General features: G+C 33.2%; 1 protein-coding gene across 6 annotated transcripts in view; it reads left to right on the plus strand.

The window, feature by feature from the left end:
- STXBP5L (syntaxin binding protein 5L) overlaps window positions 1-19,140 on the plus strand; it is a 382,439-nt gene that overhangs the window by 291,591 nt on the left and 71,708 nt on the right. For 4 of the 6 annotated variants that reach the window (XM_042955305.1, XM_042955301.1, XM_042955302.1 and 1 more), the window contains exon 20: window positions 1,485-1,556. The exons of the other annotated variants lie outside the window; for them this stretch is intronic. In XM_042955305.1, the coding sequence (XP_042811239.1) occupies window positions 1,485-1,556 (72 nt within the window). The remainder of the gene's footprint in view (window positions 1-1,484; window positions 1,557-19,140) is intronic. 6 annotated transcript variants of the gene reach the window in all.

Here is a 19,140-nt window from a genome sequence, read left to right on the forward strand (position 1 = left end):
AAACATTATTAACATTTTAAAATGCTATGAAAGATAACATTTTGCTTGACAGGACCAATAAATTTGTATAACTATAAAGGAAAAATATATAAGGTTAATTAATATATAAGCAGAAATACTTTCTATATAATGCCAAATTTTGGTATGCCAAATTATCCAAAGTTTACTGAAATTTCAGTATTTATCCAAATAGTTGGCTTTGTAAACACTGACAAAATTTTGCATATTTTCTGTCCACTGATATAGTTTAGTTGATAAAAAAAATCAGTTGAGCTCAAAGATTTGCAGATGGAAATACATCTATAGTATTATGTGTTTAGTTTATTAAATATACTCCTGTAAAGAATATTTTAAAATAAAAAGAGAACATTATGATAGGTGTTATTTACTAAATAGCAAATGTGCCAAATTTAACATCCAAATGTTATAATAAAAGAAGTTTCCCTTTGGACTAATGAAAAATTAACTTGATATACTGAAATTCTTCCCTTTGTTAATCTTTTTTCTTTTTTTTTAATGAACCTTAACCCTTTCTACATTGCTAATTTAGACCCTTTTCAGGAGCACAAAAGTTCTCCTTCAGAATATAGAAGTCTCTTTGTTTCCTGCTAGTGATCTCAGCTTTTAGCATAATTTTAGGAATGCTGGAAATTTCAAATTGTATAGGTTCTGCCTCTACCTTTTCTGGCTTTTGAAAGGAAGGCAGAATAAGAGATTGTGCATGCATGTTCCATAAGATTACCGCATGATTGGGAAAGAGAAGATTGATTTTTTAAAGTTTATGGACTCTAGGGTAGGAAAATATTAGGGTATAAGAGGCAATACTTGCATACTGAAAGCACAAATTGAATTTGAAAAACTGGATCCTATGCCAGTATCTAAGTTACTTACTCAGTTTATACAATGGTATGACAAGGTGTATATTGTGACAAACAGTATAACTGCTACTTAATTTAAATTTATTGAGACTCAATTATGATTAGAGCTTAGAATTTTGATGACTTTAAAATCTGGAAAAACTGTGATGAAGTCATAAACTTTGTTCATATTTAGTGTATAAAATGACTACAATGAATACTCATTTTATATTATAAAAATAAAATACCAAAGACTAAAATCCCTAAGCTGTCTTTTTAATACTGAGGATTGAAGACAACCATTTTGATTTTTATGAGGTAACATAAGTATTATTTACATGTGAAATAAGTTTACTACATAAAAATCATATGACAAATATGACATCTACTCTTATATTTGATTAAATAAAATTACTATAGCACTGTCATCATTCATCTATCACCTCTTACTTTCTAATTGATTTATTTTTTTAATATCTCCTTTCTAATTTGGTTACCTAAACTTGCTGCAATTTCTTCATCTTGGCTGTTCTAGATTCTGGTATGAATCACTTCCTTTCACTTTAGACTATTTTTCTCTCTTTCCCCTGCCTGCTGCTGATGCTGATGTTCTGGCATGTTCCAAAGACAACTTTTGCATGCGTGGCCTGTCTAACTTTTATCCTGATTTAACGAAACGGATCCGTACTTCCTATCAGAGTAAGTTCTATAAAGGTTAGGCAAATAGCTTTTCTAAGTTTTAATGCCTGATTTAAACCCATACATCTGTGCTTAGTAATGTGTTTTTTAAAACACATTCAGCATGCATGCAAATTTTTGTTTTGTTATGGAAGTGCAACCTGATAATTTTAATAATTATATAAATACTTCAAATAGCTAATATCATTTATCCATTTATTCACACCCATTATTTCAGTGTTTATTACAAACCATGCAGACCATATTCTGTTAGTTCCAGAGTCACTGTCTTTTGTTTTGAGGAGGAAGAGCCATGGTGCCCTTATAAATAGTAAACCAGTATCAATAATAGTAATGCCAGTATCAATAATAATTGAATACTTTCTTGTTTGGAAAACCTTATGCCATTGCTCATTTTTAAGAAGTATTATAACAAGGACCACAGTATTTTCCTAAGTAATTGGATTTCTTAGACTTAGCTAACTTTCCTAGTTTCTGTTGCTTTTTTTTTTAAATAGAAAACACAAACACACTGTGAAGTTGGGAAATTAAGGTCACAAACTAAAAATCCAATAATATTAACATTTACCATGGTAGAAAATGCAAATTTGAAGATGATGGAGTAAACAATTCTAAAAACTAGTTCAGAAAGAATGGAGAATGAAGGTATGATTGGAGGTGCAGATATTATTAGTGATATTATGGGCTAACATTCATTGACAAGAAGAGGTTTACAACATATTGATCAGTGTTATGTTAAAAAAGAAGGAACTGGAGAGTGTTATGCTACCTGAAATGTCATACAGAGAAAGACAGATACAATATGTTTTCACTCTTATGTGGATCCTGAGAAACTTAACAGAAGACCATGGGGGAGGGGAAGGGAAAAAAAAAAGTTAGCGAGGGAGGGAGCCAAACCATAAGAGTCTCTTAAAAGCTGAGAACAAACTGAGGGTTGATGGGTGGGGGGGTGATGGGTATTGAGGAGGGCACCTGTTGGGATGAGCACTGGGTGTTGTATGGAAACCAATTTGACAATAAATTTCATATTAAAAAAAAAGAAGGTTGCTTAACAATATATATGATGGCTTCATGTTTGTATAAAATAGGCATATACATGTATACACACACTTATTGTTTGTATTTTGAATTTCTTCAGACCTCGCCTCACCAGTTTGTAGATGATTAATCGGATCACATCATTAATAATAACCTAAAACATTGTCTTCCTCTAGCTAAAGGATGCCAATTCCTATGAAATCCTTAAAATTTTTCTGGGAATGCCCATAGGGTGACTTATTTTTCATCATAGGTATTCTCTAGTTTTCTATTCTAGTAGAACACCCCCTTTTTGGTTGCTTTTCACTGTCTTTTCTCCTGGTGACTTATGATAGAACACTGATATCTATGTTGGCTTCTGCTGATCCTAAAACAGAAACCAATTAGGTATTATAATATTTCTTGACACCTGAAAACTATGTAAAATTTCATTTCCCCAAAATAAAGCTTTATTGGAATGCAGTCAAACTCATAATTTACATATTATCTATGACTGCATCCATACTACAATGGCAGAGTTGAGCAGTTGCAGCAGAAAACATATGGCCCATGATACTCAAAATATCTACTCTCTTGCTCTTTATATAAAAAATTAGCTGACTCCTACCCTAATACTATTCTTTCACACCCACTCGCTTCCACATAAAATGTTTCAGCCAAAACTTTTCCTGTAAATAGTCTCCACATGGTTTAACACACATACTGGAGCTTCTGAATCCCAGTTTAGCCTTCTCAGGGTTGGATTCCCCCAAGACTGTGTGTGTGTGGTGTGAGAGAGAGAGAGAGAGAGAGAGAGAGAGAGAGAATGTATCCATCTATACGGATCAAAAAAGTTTCTAAACATGAGACTGTGGCTTTTACACATCTCTTCTTTTAGTTTTAATGTATTTTCTGACATTTCTATAATAAAAATGCAATGCATTTATAGTAAAAAGAGAAATCTTATGCTGAGGATAAGAAGCAGGAGCAGGTTCTTAATCATGATTCTACAGTATCAACCACAGTATAACAGTTAATGAAGTTCAGAGACATGCTCACTTATTCTGACCCTTCAATACTCTTATACAGCCTTCAGATTTAAAAAGCAAAGATTTTAAATCTTCATTCAGGGTACTCTAAAATATAATTCCTATCTATATTTTCAAATGAAATTTCTACTACTCTTCTATAAAAACACTCCCCTTAAGCCAAGGGTATTTATCTTGCTATCCTTATAATTTATGCATATTATCCCCCCTCTGAAAACACCCTGCTCAAATTTTACTTCCTATTGTAAACTTTTCCTCCTGCCATCAGAGCCCTGTTATGCCAATTCATTTAAATGCCTACAGTGCCTATAGTAGACATGGTAGAACGTGAACCAGTTGGTAGTTGGTGTAGATTCATTTGTATTTTATTTATTTTTATGCATGTGCTCTACCTTTCCAAATGCATGGGAAGAATGTGAAGAGTATATCTAAAATTCTTTATACCCTCTATACCTAGCACAAATATGTGCTCAGTAGTTAAATGATGATGGTAGTAAGATAGAGCATGACAGCAGGCTCTTTCTGCTCATATGAACAGCCAAGGGATTTTTCAGATTTGACAAGGAAGAACAGAAATAGCTTCTGCAGTTATTGGGTTCACTGGAATTTTGCAAAACAAATAGTTTTTTCTAAACAAAGATCTGAAGTGTCAAGACAGAAGTAAAACCAAGTCCTTAGGAGGCCATTAAGAGATCCTCCATGTCTCCCCCAGTGAGCTCCCTAGAAATTCAGACAAGCCATGGAATTTGAAATCAAATTTCTTTAAAGTCTTCTCTTGATAATCAACATCATACGGGACTGATTAATGACTTGAAGGTATATCCTGGAATATGCTTTTAAAAATAAATTTTATGAAAACTTGCTTTTAATTTATTGGATCATAAAACCTGGTTATGTTTCTGTAGTTCCATTTTATTACAATAGAGACTATTTGGCCTTTCATGAATTATTTCCTAGCTTTCAGGAAAGCATATCTGCATTGTTCCTACTTGGGGAAACTTAATCCACTTCCACTGAGTGTCTATTCTATTCGGGGATTGTGCTCGGCAGTTTGACTCAGTGTTATATTATTTAATGGTCATTGTAACCCTTTATGGCAGATAGATATTTATCTGTAGATTCCTCTATAGATGAAAAAAAAATGAAGACAAAGCATATTAAATTAGTTTCTCAAAGTTACGATGAGTGGGAATTAGGCCTATCTGATGCAAAACAGACTTCATATGCTTTCCATTGTATTATTCAGTGTCTCTAAGTGTCTCAAAGTTTCAGGGTCATTGGAAATCAATCCCATTATACTATAATTAGAAACCACTTTTTTACCCAGTTTTTACCCACAATCAATGAAATAATATATTCAAAAACAAAACAATTTAAAATTATTTTTCACAATTGAGGAGATTAGACATGGTGCTCTCTGAAATCCAGTTTTTATCTTTTATGTTTTATTATATCATGATTATATATTATATTTTATTACATCTCAAAGTGACACACATTCTATTTTGAACTTTATACTTTCATTTCTGGAGAAACACTTCAATACCAATCTTTTCCTGGGCTCTTTCACTGATCATTTTGTAAGATACTTTAGGTTCCAAGGAACTGCCTACACTAAATCTTTATTCCATCTGCAAATCTTTCACATCATAGAATAACAAAACTCTATGGCTCAAAGGAAATCTTTGTATTTGACAGATTATGATTTGTGGAACCAATAAAATGATTTGCAAAGAGCAGCAGGCATAGCAGTCAGAGGTTTATATCAAGTTCTACTTTTTCTACTTAAGAAGTACTCATTATATTGGTAATCTGTGGCTAGTCATTTAACTTCTCTGAGTTTCTTTTTCTCTAATATCAAGTAAAAATTATAATCCCTTAACTCCCTTAAAGACTTATGGAACTTTTCTTGGTTAATGTTTGTAAAAGTACTCTATAAATAGTAGACATTATTATTTTAATAAAAGATGAAACCAAGCCTCAGAGAGGTTAAATATCTTTTCCAGTATAACAACTGGTCTATGGAATGACTAACATCCAGTCAGCTGCCTCGTCAACTAGTGCTCCTTCTACTTGTGAAAATGACAGAAATTTTGCTAGTTAGAAAATAATAGTATGCTGTTTAAACCAAAGGAGTTGAGGAATAGGCTTAAGGTAGAACACTGTCAGACAAACTTGCTTGTGCATCAACTTCTTGTTATGCAATGGAAGATCCTTCAAAAAGTCTCAAGTCTATCTATAGATATTTTCCCACTCTCACTGCATGGCTTTTTCAGATTGTGGGGAATGGTAACAGATCCTGGGAACACAAAAAGAAGCATAAAGAAAAATTGAAAGAAGAATAAAAGAGAACTAGCAAAGAGAGGCACATGAATGTAAAATAAAATGAACTTGAGAATATAAAAAATGGAAAAGTAAAACAAAGAATAAGAAAGGAAAGAATGCCTCAATGAACAAAAATGAGCAAAAATCATGGTAAATAATAAATGGGAAGAGTTCATTTATTCAAAAAAATATTAAGCATCTTTTGTGTCAAACATTTTTCTAAGCACAAGATATACAGTGATGAATGAAATAATTATGGACTCTTTCCTCAGTTTAGAATAGAAAACATGTAAGGAATGCATATATGTAAAACATGTAAAGAATCCATAGATGTACTATTATAATTGAAAAAAGCAAAGCCATCAAGGAGAAAAGTGAGATAAGGGGGAAAAGGTGGACCTATTTTTGAGAGTGTTATGAGACAAGGGCCTATCTGAGGAGGAAATATTTAAGTGAAATTGTGTCAGATAAGAATGAAGCAGACAATGCCTTGGACTTACACTTCAGACCAAGATACAGACCAGATTAATGTCTTGCCTAAAATAAACAAACAAACAAAACAGATATAATAAATGAAACTATGGCTTTTTTTAAGATGCAGGACATCAGGCAATGAAATACAGTAATCTCTGAAAATGGGAAACAAAAGAAGTGAACCCTATAACCACACACATTCCTGCCCTGAGAGTTTGCAGACTGCAGCAAAAGAGGAGGGGAAACCCTAGAGAAACCCAGTTGACTCCCTAAGTTAATGAGATGGAGATGAGAAACCAGGAAAACCAGAGCAACTGCAGTTCACAAAGAAGATCCCAGAGATCTATAGTTTCCTCCTCACCAAAGTACTGATCAACACATACTATGATGAAACTAACTAGGAATACATAAAGAACCATCTGAAGGGATTAAAGGAAACAGTGCCTATTCCCAGCAGCCAGACTAGAAAAAACTTCGAATTCACATCCACTTCTAGTTAACATTGTACTAGAGATTCTAGTGAGTGTAGTCAGGCAAGAAAAAAAGTTATCTAAATTGGAAAAGAAGTTAAATCATCTTTTTTCATAGATGACATCATCATCCATAAAGAAAAAAATCTAAAGAATTCTACAGAGAGCTACTAAAACTAATAAGTGAGTTTAACAAAGTACAGGCCACAAAGTCAATGTATGAAATCAATTTTATTTCTATCTACCCAAAACAAACAACCTGAAATTAAAATTTGAAAATACCATTCATAATAGCATCAAAAATATGAAACAGCGATAAATAAGACAACGGATGTGAAAGACCCAGATTGAAAACCTGAAAACATTGCTAAGAGAAGTTAAAAAATACCCTTCAAAAATGAAGAATTACACCATGTTCATGTTTCACAAGACTCAGTGTTAAGATCTCATTTCTCCCCAAATTGATTTGTAATTCAATACAATTCCAATAAAACTCTAGCAGACTTTTAATAGAAACTGACAAACTGATTCTAGAGTCCACACAGAAATGCAAAAGATTTAGAGCCAAAAGAGCTTTTTTTTAAAAAAAGAGAAATGTTGGAAGACCAACACTACCTGATTTAAAGACTTTTTAAAAAATTAGTGTTATTGAACAGTTTAATGTCAGTCCAAACACAAATAGATCAACGGACCTTAATAGAGACTTCAGAAATATACCCACAAATATATTTGGACAACTAATTTTTGACAGAGGTGCAAAAGCAAATTAAGTAGAGAAAGGATTGTTTTTCCTACAAATGATACTTAAACAATTGAAAAAAGTTAACTTTGATCCATAATTGTGACAAATTTTTTCAAAAAATTAACTTATAAATAGATCATTAGCCTTAATATAAAACCTAAAATTTTTATAAATCTAGGAAAAGAGGAGATTTTTATCATACTGGGTTAGGCAAAAGTTTTTTAAATAACATGCTTCATATTAGAACATATGACTACACTGGACTTCTTCAAAAATAAAAATTTCTGCTCTTCAAAAGATAATGTTATGAGAATGAAAAGTTGAGCCACACACTAGGAGAAAATATTTACAAAGCATATATCTTATAAGGGATTTGTATGTAGAATAGATTGTTAAAATTCTAAAAACTATAATAAAGCATAGAACCCAATAAAAATATGGGCAAGAAATTTGAATAAATAGTTCACAAAGGAAGATATACTGATAACATATAAACATATGAACAGGGAAGGAAACAACCAACAGAACTGAATGGCAACCTTCGGAATGGGAGAACATATTTGCAAATGACATGTCTGATAAAGGGTTGGTATCCAAAATCTATAAAGAACTTATCAAACTCAGCACCCAAAAAATAATCCATTTAAAAAACGGTCAGAAGACATGAATAGATATTTTTCCTAAAAAGACATACAGATGGCTAACAGACAGATGAAAAACACTCAACAACACTCATCATCAGGTAAATACAAATCAAAACTGTAATGATTACGACAATGGCCAAATGATGGAAACAGCCCAAATGTTGATCAACTAATTAATGGATAAGGAAGATGTGGTGTATATATATATACACATGTGGTGTATACACACACACACACACACACACACACACACATACACACACACATATACATATATATGTGTATATATATATCTGCACACATACATACATATATACACATACATACACACACACAATGGAATATTACTCAGCCATTGAAAAGAATGAAATCTTGTCATTTGCAAAAATGTGGATGGAGCTAGAGAGTATTACGCCAAGCAAAGTAAGACAGTCAGAGAAAGAAAAATACCATATGATTTCACTCACATGGAATTTAAGAAAACAAACAGATGAATGTAGAGGGAAAAAGAAAAAAGAGGGGCAAAGCAGAAAACAGACTGTTAGCTATAGAGAACAAACTGAGAACTACAGCAGGGGAGGTAGGCAGGGGGATGGGTTAAATGGGTGATGAGTATTAAGGAGGGCTCTTGCGATGAGCACTGGGTGTTATATGTAAGTGATGAATCACTAAATTTTACTCCTGAAACTAATATTATACACAAAAAAAGAAAAGTTTTAGGAAATCAAATCCAGCTGAATATCAAAAATAATTAAATAGAGAATATTCCCGAAATATAATGATAGTCCTTTATTATAATTCAATCAATCAATAAATTAAAGAATTAAACAATAAAGAAAAGCATATGAAAAGATTCTCAACATTCATCATTAGGAAAATCAAATTAAAACTATAATGAGAGAGGTGCCTTGGTGGCTCAGTTGGTTATGTGTCCAACTCTTAGTTTGCCTCAGGTCATGATCTTATGGTTTGTGAGTTTTAGCTCCACGTGGGGCTCTGTGCTGGCAGCGCAGATTTTCTCTCTCCCTCTCTCTTTACTGGTCCCCAGCCTGCAATATCTCTGTCTCTCTCAAAATAAATTAATTAATTAAAAAAAACTACAATGACATATCATTGTACATCGGTTAGAGTGACTAAAATCAAAAATGTTGATCACACCAAGTATTGGCAAGAATGTGGAAGAAACAGAACTCTCCCACCCTACTGGTAGGAATGTACAATGGTATGATCAGTTGGCAGGTTATTAAAGATTTAAATATACATTTATAACATGATCTAGTCATTTTATATCGTTATTTAAACTAGACAAATGAAAGCAGAAAGCCTATATCAATACAAACACATGCATAGCAATCAAACACTGAAACATTTGTAGTAGTCAAAACCTGAAACAACTAAATTCTCCAATAAACAAATTCTGTTATATCTGTTCAGTGGTTTACTAAGCAATAAAAAGGTAAGCACTTTTTTTTTCCTTTTTTTAATGTTTCAAGTTTTTATTTAAATTTTAGTTAACATATAGTATAATATTAGTTTCAGGAGTAGAATTTAGTGATTCATCATTTACATACAACACTCAGTGCTCATCACAAGTGCCCTCCTTAATAGCCATCCCCCACTTAACCCATTCCCCCACCCACCTCCCCTCCAGCAACTCTCAGTTTGTTCTTTATAGATAAGAGTCTATTATGGTATGCCTCTCTTTTTTCCCCCCTAGGTATGCACTATTGATAAATGTTGCAACATCAATGAATCTCAAAATAATTACACTGAATAAAAGAATCCAGGCAAAAAAAGGTGTATATTCATATAAAATTCTAGGAAATGAAAACTAATGCATAGTGACAGAAAGCAGATTAGTGGTTGCCTGGGGGTAGGAAGGGGCACTTATGGGAAGGGCTGGAAGGAGGGTTACAAAAAGACACAAAGAAACTCTTGGGCATGAGGGATATGTTTATTATCTTGATCATGGAGATGGTTTCACAGGTGTATACGTATGTCAAAATTTATCAAATCATATACTTTATAAATATGTAAATTAAACCTTCATAAAGCTTTTTTTCAAGAAAAAACTAGCCACATGAGGCAGGAAATGGTGTATTCCAGGCAGAGTGAATAGCCTTATAAGAAGGTTCTAAAGGTAAAGGACTTAACTATCTTCTAGAAATAAAAAGAAGGCCAAGGAGGCTGGGAGTGCAATAGAAAAGGACTGAGAGGGAAAATGAGTTAAGATTTTGATGTCTAGATGAGCAGGAATAAGATTATACATGTCCTGAGGCAATTATAAGAAATCCCATTTTATTTCAAGGAGGAGAATGATATACTTTTATGTCTTAAAAATATCATCCACACACACTGCTGCATGAAGAAAATATCATGGGGGGGAAAAAGAGCAAAGAAAAGAAAAGAAGAAGAAAAAGAAAAGATGGCCATTATACCAGTTAGGAGGCCAGTGTGTACTCTATGCAAGAATTGAAGGTGGCTTTGACTAGGGTTTTAACAATGTTATTGTAGAAGAAAGGATAGGTCCAAATATCATTAGTACATTAGAGCTACTAATTATATTCAATGTGGAAGATCAGAGAGTGGAATCAAAAATTCTTCCCAGATTTAGGCTTGAGTCACTGATTGTGGTAGGGTTGGAGTAGGACATGGTAATAAGGAAAATAAACTTCAGTTTTAGACATGTTAGAATTTGGTATGTCTGTCATTTATCCAAGTGAAGATGTCACGTGGACAGCTAAACAAATCTGAATATCAATGCTGTTAGTTGAGTCTTTAGCATATAGATAATATGTAATGACATGGGAATAAATGAAATTACCTAGACAGGGGAGAAAGGGGAAACAGAGGGAGGGAAGAGGAGGATTATGGATAGAGACATTAGGAATTTCAACATTTACGTTTCAAAGAAGAGGAGCAGCTGGCCCAGAGGACTTGCCAGAGAAAAGAGAAAAAATGAGGAGACTGTTGCAGAAGCCAAAATAAAGGGGAATGTTTCAAGAAGCGATCAGCCATGTCAAATGCTAAAGATAGGATTAAGTAAAATAAGCTCAGAGAAGTGACTAGTGTGTCTTGCTCTGTGAAGGTTATTAGTGATTCTTTAAAAAGTAGTTTGTGAAAAGTATTGGGAGAGAAACCAAAATTACATTAGAGAGAAGAGTGGCAAATGAGGAAACAGAACAAGTAGATAACTCTTTCAAGATGTTTGGTTATGAAGGAGTGTAGAAAAAAGCAGTAACTTGACTGGAATAAAGTGTCAAGAGGAGGAATTTTTTGTCTTTCCATTTTAGATAAAGAACATATTTTAAAGTTAATGCAAATAGAGAGTGATCCATAGAGAAAGAGAGACTGGTGATAAGGGACAGAGGGGGTAACTAAAGGAGCAAAATCCTTAAGAAGGGGAGAAGGGATGGGAATCAGAACAATGTAAAAGATTAGTTAATAGGAGGTTTTCTCTACTGTAATAGGTACATAAAAGAAAAGGAGAGAGCTACATAATAAGAGGAATAAATTGAAAAATAGTATGATTTGGTTAAACAAATGGTTTTTTTATATATCTGATTTTCAGGTCTATATTTTACTTATTTTTTTTTTGAAATTAGTCTTAGAGTGTAAATTTTTTTACCTCAAAACTTTGTGTTAGAAAGCAACTACATTGAACTGTAATTAGTGGGTAAAATATAAAGTTTCATCTTTGAATTTAAACAAAATGCACAAGGAAATAAAAAGTAGGAGAGCTATTACTTAGTAATATGTGTGGGTTTTCTAGAGTTTAGTGAGTAATCTCAGTGTGAGTCAAACAAATAAAACAAGCTAATATAACTTATGGCAGTGGTCTCAACCAAGAATAATTTTGTTCCCGATGGGAAGTTTAGCAATGTCTGAAGACATTTTTGGCCCTCACAAGTAGAAGAGGGGTGCTCTACTGGCATCTAGTAAATAGAATGTAGGTAAATATCCTATAATATACTATCCCACAGAAAAAAATTATCTCACCAAAATGTCAATCAAATTGGAAAAAATTCAGACCAGAGCATTTTATATGATAAGTGATAATTTGGTAAGAAAATCCCCCAAAGTATAGACTATTTATATGTATGGAGACACTTGTGTCTTAGTCTCTAAAGAATACTAATATTTTATTTAACATTCACAAGTTGCTATTTCAAATACTATCTTAATTATATTATACACTAAGATACATTATAGGTATATACTTGACCCTTAAACACTGTGGGGTTAGAGGCACCAACCCTCTTCTGCAGTCAAAAATCTATGTTTAACTTTTGATTCCCCCAGAATTTAACTACCAAGAGCCAACTACTGACCAAAGGCCTTATGGATAACAGTCAGTTAACACATATTTTGTATGTTACTTGTATCATATACTGTATTCTTACAATAAAGTATGCTAAAGAAAATGTTATTAAGAAAATAAGGAAAAGAAAATACATTATACTACATTATATTGCACTATACTTATTTATTAAAAAAAATTTGTGTGTTAGTGGATTCATGCAGTTCATACTCTTATTGTGTGCAAGGGTCAACTGTACATGCTTAACATTTTTAAATAAAAGTTGATATAATTCACTGTACCCCAAAGGGGATTTGTCTTCTGATATTCAGTTGTTTATTTACCATAAAATTTCTATATCTGTTTTCAACCAGGATTTATTATATGTTTTCTTTTATATTATTATTATGCATTTTCTAATGAATCACTGTACAAATCTTCCAAATTTAGTCAATTTGCTTTACTCTATTTATATGTCAGACATAATTTTCTCCACCTAATCTCTGGGAGATCTCTTTGGAAATCTCAGTATAATCTTTGGGAAAAGCACAATTATCTGGAATGTACTCTGAGTACTTCATTGGATACTTACTAGTATCAGGAATAGATTAATCAATTTGACTAGTTACCATTCTCTTGGTCTTCCAGGTCTTCAGTCCAGCTTTCACAGTATTTCCAAGATATAAAATAAAACCGAGAGGAGCTTTCCATTTCTAGACAGGATGTCGAGATATGAAAGTTCATTCCTGTAGTAACAATAATGATCGCAACAGTAATAAAACCCTGTGATAAATACAATGATAAAGTTAAAATCATTCTTTTCTGTGGAGATATTAAAAAGTGGTAGATTCAAAGAAGGCTTGATTAAATGAATTCCAGAGTGAAAGAGACATTCATAGATGAGCAGAAAGCTGCAGCTGCTCCCATACTTGGTGCAAGTGACTGATCTGGGCACAGGTGCAGAAAGGAGTGGGCCTTCTATAGATGGATGGACTGCAAAGAGTAGGAAAAACTAGAATTGTACATCTAGCAAAAGTCTTATTTATTTATTTGTTTATTTAGAGTGCACATGTGCAAACATGAACAGAGAGAGGGAGACAGAGAATCCCAAGAATCTCATGACCTGTGAGATCATTACCTGAGCCAAAATCAAGAGTCAGATGCTTATGGGGTGCCCAGGTGGCTCAGTCGGTTAAGCTTCCAACTTCTGCTCATGATCTCATGGTTCATGAGTTCGAGCCCAGTATTGGGCTCTGTGCTGACAGCTCAGACCCCAGAGCCTATTTGAATTCTGTGTCTTCCTCTTTCTCTGCCACCCCTCCCCCACTCATGCTTTCTCTCTCTCTCTCTCTCTCTCTCTCAAAAATAAATAAACATTAAAAAAAAGAGAGAGATGCTTAGCCAACTGAGCCACCCAGGTACCCCTCTAGCAAAAATATTTTAAAATAAAGGTAAATAAATTTGTCATGGGCAGACTTGCACTACAAGATATGGTAAAGGTTGTTTTTGATTTTGTTTTTAATTTTTATTTGAGAGAGAGGAAGAGCAAGGGGGGGGGTTGGAGAGGGGCTGAGGGAGGGGAGAGAGAGAGAGAGAGAGAGAGAGAGAGAGAAGGAGAGAGAATCTTAAGCAGGTTTCATGTTTAGTGTGCAGTCCACTGTGGTATTTGATCCCATGACCCTGCTGGGGTCATGACCTGGACAGAAACCAAAGAGTTGGGTGTTCAACTGACTGGGCCACACATGTGCCCCAGTATAGGAGGTTTTTAAGCTGAGGGAAATAATACCAGATGGAGATTTAGATATACAGTAAGAATGAAAAGCATTAGAAGAATAAATATGTGGGTAAATATAAAAGATTATTTTGTCATTTCTTAAAATCCCTAGGAGTTTATCTAATTTTTAAATTAAAAACTAACTGTATTATGGGGTTTATAAAATGTAGAAGAAAAATAAATGACAATAGTAACAAAGGATGGGAGGGACATAAACAGAATCACGTTATAAGTTTCTTTCATCATAAGAGAAATTATGCAATAATAATTAAAAGTAGATTGTGATGAATTATAGATGCATATTATAATCCCTAGAACCACCACTAAAAAATAAATAAATAAATAAAACAGAAGTGTAGCTAAGTAGCCAAAGAGAAGATAAAATAGAATACTAAAAAATATTTGATTTTTTTCAACGGACGGAAAAGTGAAATAGTGGAAAAAAGCACAGAAGGACATGCTGAAAAAAAAATGATAGACGGAAACTTAACTCTAACAATGATTATATTATAGTAAGTGTAAATGGAGCAAATATCACACACACACACACCCAAGAAAAGGGCAGAAATTGTGAAACGAGATGGAAAAAAAAAAAAAAACAACTATATGCTGTTTATAAGAGATGCACTTTAATTACAAAAACATACAAATGATTAAAAATAAAAGAAGTGAAAAATAATTTTATCAAATTATTTATCAGTATTAACCTCAAGAGAGCTGATGGGGCTACATTATGAGATAAAGTAGACATTAAGAGAAGAAGAGAGGCAGTTCCAAATTATAAAAGAATCACTGTATCAGAAAGATATTAATAATCCTATACAAGTACAGACCTAATAAGAGGTATTCAAAGTATAGAAAGTAAACAAAAGAAAGAAAGAAAGAGACAAATATACAATCATAGCTGGGGATTCATTATTTCTCCTCAGTAATTGATAGAACAAATAAAGAAAAATTGGTAAGTATATTAAGAAAAAAATTAAGCAATCCTCTTAACCAAATTGGCCTGACCAAAATAGCCACCTACCACATACAAAGGGAAATATGCATTTTTTTCAAGTAGAAATGGAACATTCACAAATGTAGACTGAGTCAGGAAACAAGTTACAATGGATTATAGGGGACTGAAATCAAGCAGAGTATGTTCTCTGATCATAAGAGAAATTAAATTAGAAATCAATAACAGAAATATATCTTAAAATCCCCAAACATTTGGAAATTAAGACTGTGTCATGGTTTAAAAAACAAATCACAGGAAATTTTTTAAATATTTTTGAACTGAATGAAAGTATAAACACAAAATATCAAAATTTGTAAGCTGTTACTTAAGTAGTACTTAAAGGAAAAATTTAGAACATTATTGCTTATATTGGAAAAGAAAATATCAAATTAATAATCTAAACTTTGTTAAGACACCAAAAAAAAAAAAAAAAAAAAAAGAACAGTGTAACACAAAGTAAACAGAGGAAGGAAATAAAGACAGAAATCAATGAAATACAGGGCAAACAATAGAGTAGATCAATAAAACCACAAGGTGTGTCCTCAAAAAATTTACTAAATCTGTAAAACCCTAGTTAGATAGATCAAGAAGAAAAAAAATAACCAATATGATAAATTAAAAAGGGAACATCACTATGGATTCTACAGAAATTAAAAATAATAAAAGTAAAACTATGAACCATGTTATGCCTATAAATTGTATAGATGAAAGCAAGAGATGTCTTGAAAGAAAAAAATTATAAAAACTGACACCAAACACATTGGAAAATATAAATAGCCTCCTATCTTTAAAAAATTTTTGAATTCAAAATTAAATAACCACAACAAAGAAAACTACAGGCTTTGAATAATTTCACTGATTAATTCTATCAAACATAAATAACACTAATCTTATGCAAATGATTTCGGGGAATAGAAAAAAGAGTGAAATCTTCCCAACTGCTTATCTGAGGACAGCACAATGCTGAAACCAAAAACTTGACAAACTTAAAGGAAAGTTCAGGCCAGTCTCACTTACGAACATAGATTCAGAAATATTAGTAAATGGAAGACAGACATATGTAACAAAGATAAAATATAACCATGGTGGTTTTATCCCAAGAATAAGAGTTTAATATTTGAAAACCAATCAATGCAAAACAACTGATTAACATAATAAAGGAGAAAATTATATGATCATCTCAATACATGCAAAAAAAATCATAAACTAACACTTCTTTAGAATAATCACCAGAAAACTAGGAATAGAATATTTCCTCAAATGAATAAAGCCAATCTATAAAAACCTACAAATAACATCACACTTAATTGTGGAATATTGGATGTTTTTCCACTATAATTGGTAACAAGCCAATGATATACACTCTCATCACCTTTGTTCAACATTGTACTTGAAGACTTAGTAAGGGCAAAAGCAATATAAAAATAATATGCCTAGGGTTTAGCAAGAAAATATTAAAACTCACTTTATTTGCCAGTGATATTGTGGTGTATTAGGACACCCAAAGGAATCTACAAAAAAAAAAAAAAAATACAAAACAATATGTGAACTTAGCAACATCGAAGAGTACACAGTATACAAAATCAATCATCTTTCTATATAATAAAAGGAAACAATTGAGAAATTTATTTATTTTTGAAATACCAGGTACTGGATAGGGGCGTCTGAGTGGCTCAGTTAGTTAAACATCCGACTCTTGATTTTGATTCAGGTCATGATCTCATGGTTCATGAGATGGAGCCCTGTGTTGGGCTCTGCGCTGACAGCTCAGAGCCTGCTTGGGATTTTCTCTCTCCTTCTCCCTCTGCCCCTCCTTCACTCTCTCAAACAACAAAACAAAACAAAAATCAGGTACAGGATAGACTTCCAAATGGCATCTTGAGAAGCACCATGGACACATTCTCCAGAAAAAAAGTAAAACTGGTAAAAAGTATTTTTTAAAAACAGCAATCATTTAAAGCCTCTGGAAATTGTCCTAAAAGGATACAGAAAATAAAGAAACATTTATTCAAGAAAATCTACTGACACTTGGTAAAAAGCGTGTGTTTGATATTGAGCCACAACTTGCTGTATACCTCTCCTGCCTTCAGGTTGCCAGCATTTCTCATCCGTTCCAACTCCCAAGTTGCAAAGGACAAATTCCTGGTGAGTGTAGCCAAGAGGTCAAAGTCTTCTCTCCCCTGTCAGTCCCCCACTCATAGGACAAAATGTCTACCCCAGGCATAGCAAGCTAAAATGCTGAGGCCTTGACTGCTCTCACCCAGCTTGGTCATAGGGCAGAGGTTTCGTGCCAGAAAAGTAGAGCTGAGAAGGCCAGAGGTTACCGTCCCTGCCCCAGGTCCAGACTAGTGGCTCAGAAATTTTGCCCAGAGAAAGAGGCAATGAACTTTGAAGCTCTCCCCAAAGAAACTAGCTTATTTGAAACACAATTTGAGGAAGTTCAAGCCTAAGGATGCCCTCAAAACCAATGAAGTATTTGTTGGAAATCAAATAAGAGGCTGGCAGCTCCTCTTATTTAAGAGCAACCAGCTAGGCCAAAGGTGAGTTGGGATTTGAACAAACCTCAAATACTGGCTTCAAATATGACTTCTGTCTGAATTGGATTAGAATATTGAGTAATATATATCCTGGAGCATTGTCAAAAACAATAAAGCATTCACCTGGTTGTGACTGTGATAGCTAATAGCTGGATTTGATATCAATGAAGTGGTCAGGGAAAGAGACAAGGAGAACCCTGCTAAAACTACTGTCATCCCAGGGTGACAGTATACACACAGAAGGCTATACCCTCTGATAAGCAACATCAGAGTCTTCACAATGTAAGGGAAATAAACTTCACTAAAATAGTCTAGCCAAGTCACTAAACAAGCAAATAACAACAAAAAAACCAGAGAGAGGGAGGGAATTGCTATACAGTATTACCTAATATGTCTAGTTATCAACAAAATATTATAAGACCTACAATAAAACAGGAAAGTGTGACTTATTCACAGAAAAAACAAGGCAATACAAATGGTCTCTGAGAGGGCTCAAATGTTGGATTTAACAAAGACCTCATAACAGCCATGAAAAATCTTTAAAGAGCCAAAAGACACCATGTTTAAAGAAGGTAAACTATAATGATAATGTCTCATCAAATAAAGAATATTAACAAAGAGATTGAAGTTATAAAAAGCAAACAGAACTATCTGATAGCATACACAAGAATTAACTCAAAATAGATTAAAGACTGGACTATAAGATACAAAACCATAAAATCCTACAAGAAAATATAGGCAGTAAGCTCCTTCCTTGATCTGGGTCTTGGCAATAATTTTTTGGATTTGACACCAAAGCAAAGGCAGCAAAAACAAAAATATACAAGTAGGACTACATCAAACTAAAAAACTTCTGCAGAGCAAAGGAAACCATCAACAAAATGAAAAGACAATATGTGAAATGAGAGAAAATATTTGAAAATCATATATCTGTAACAGGTTAATATCCAAAATATGTAAAGAACTTATACAACTATAGCAAAAAAAATTTTCAATTAAAAAATTAGCAGAGCATCTGAATAGATATTTTTCAAAAAAAAAAGACATGCAGATAACCTGCAGGTACATGAAATTTGCCCAGCATCACTAATCATCAGAGAAATGCAAATCAAAACCACAATGAGATATCACCTCCTATTTGTTAGAATGGTTATTACCAAAAGAACAAGAAATAACAAGTGTTGGCAAGTATGTAGAGAAAAGGGAATCCTGTGTGCACTGATGGTAGGAATGTAAATTGGTGCAGATGCTT

This window comes from Panthera leo, chromosome C2, assembly GCF_018350215.1.
Source record: "Panthera leo isolate Ple1 chromosome C2, P.leo_Ple1_pat1.1, whole genome shotgun sequence".
Lineage (NCBI taxonomy): Eukaryota > Metazoa > Chordata > Mammalia > Carnivora > Felidae > Panthera > Panthera leo.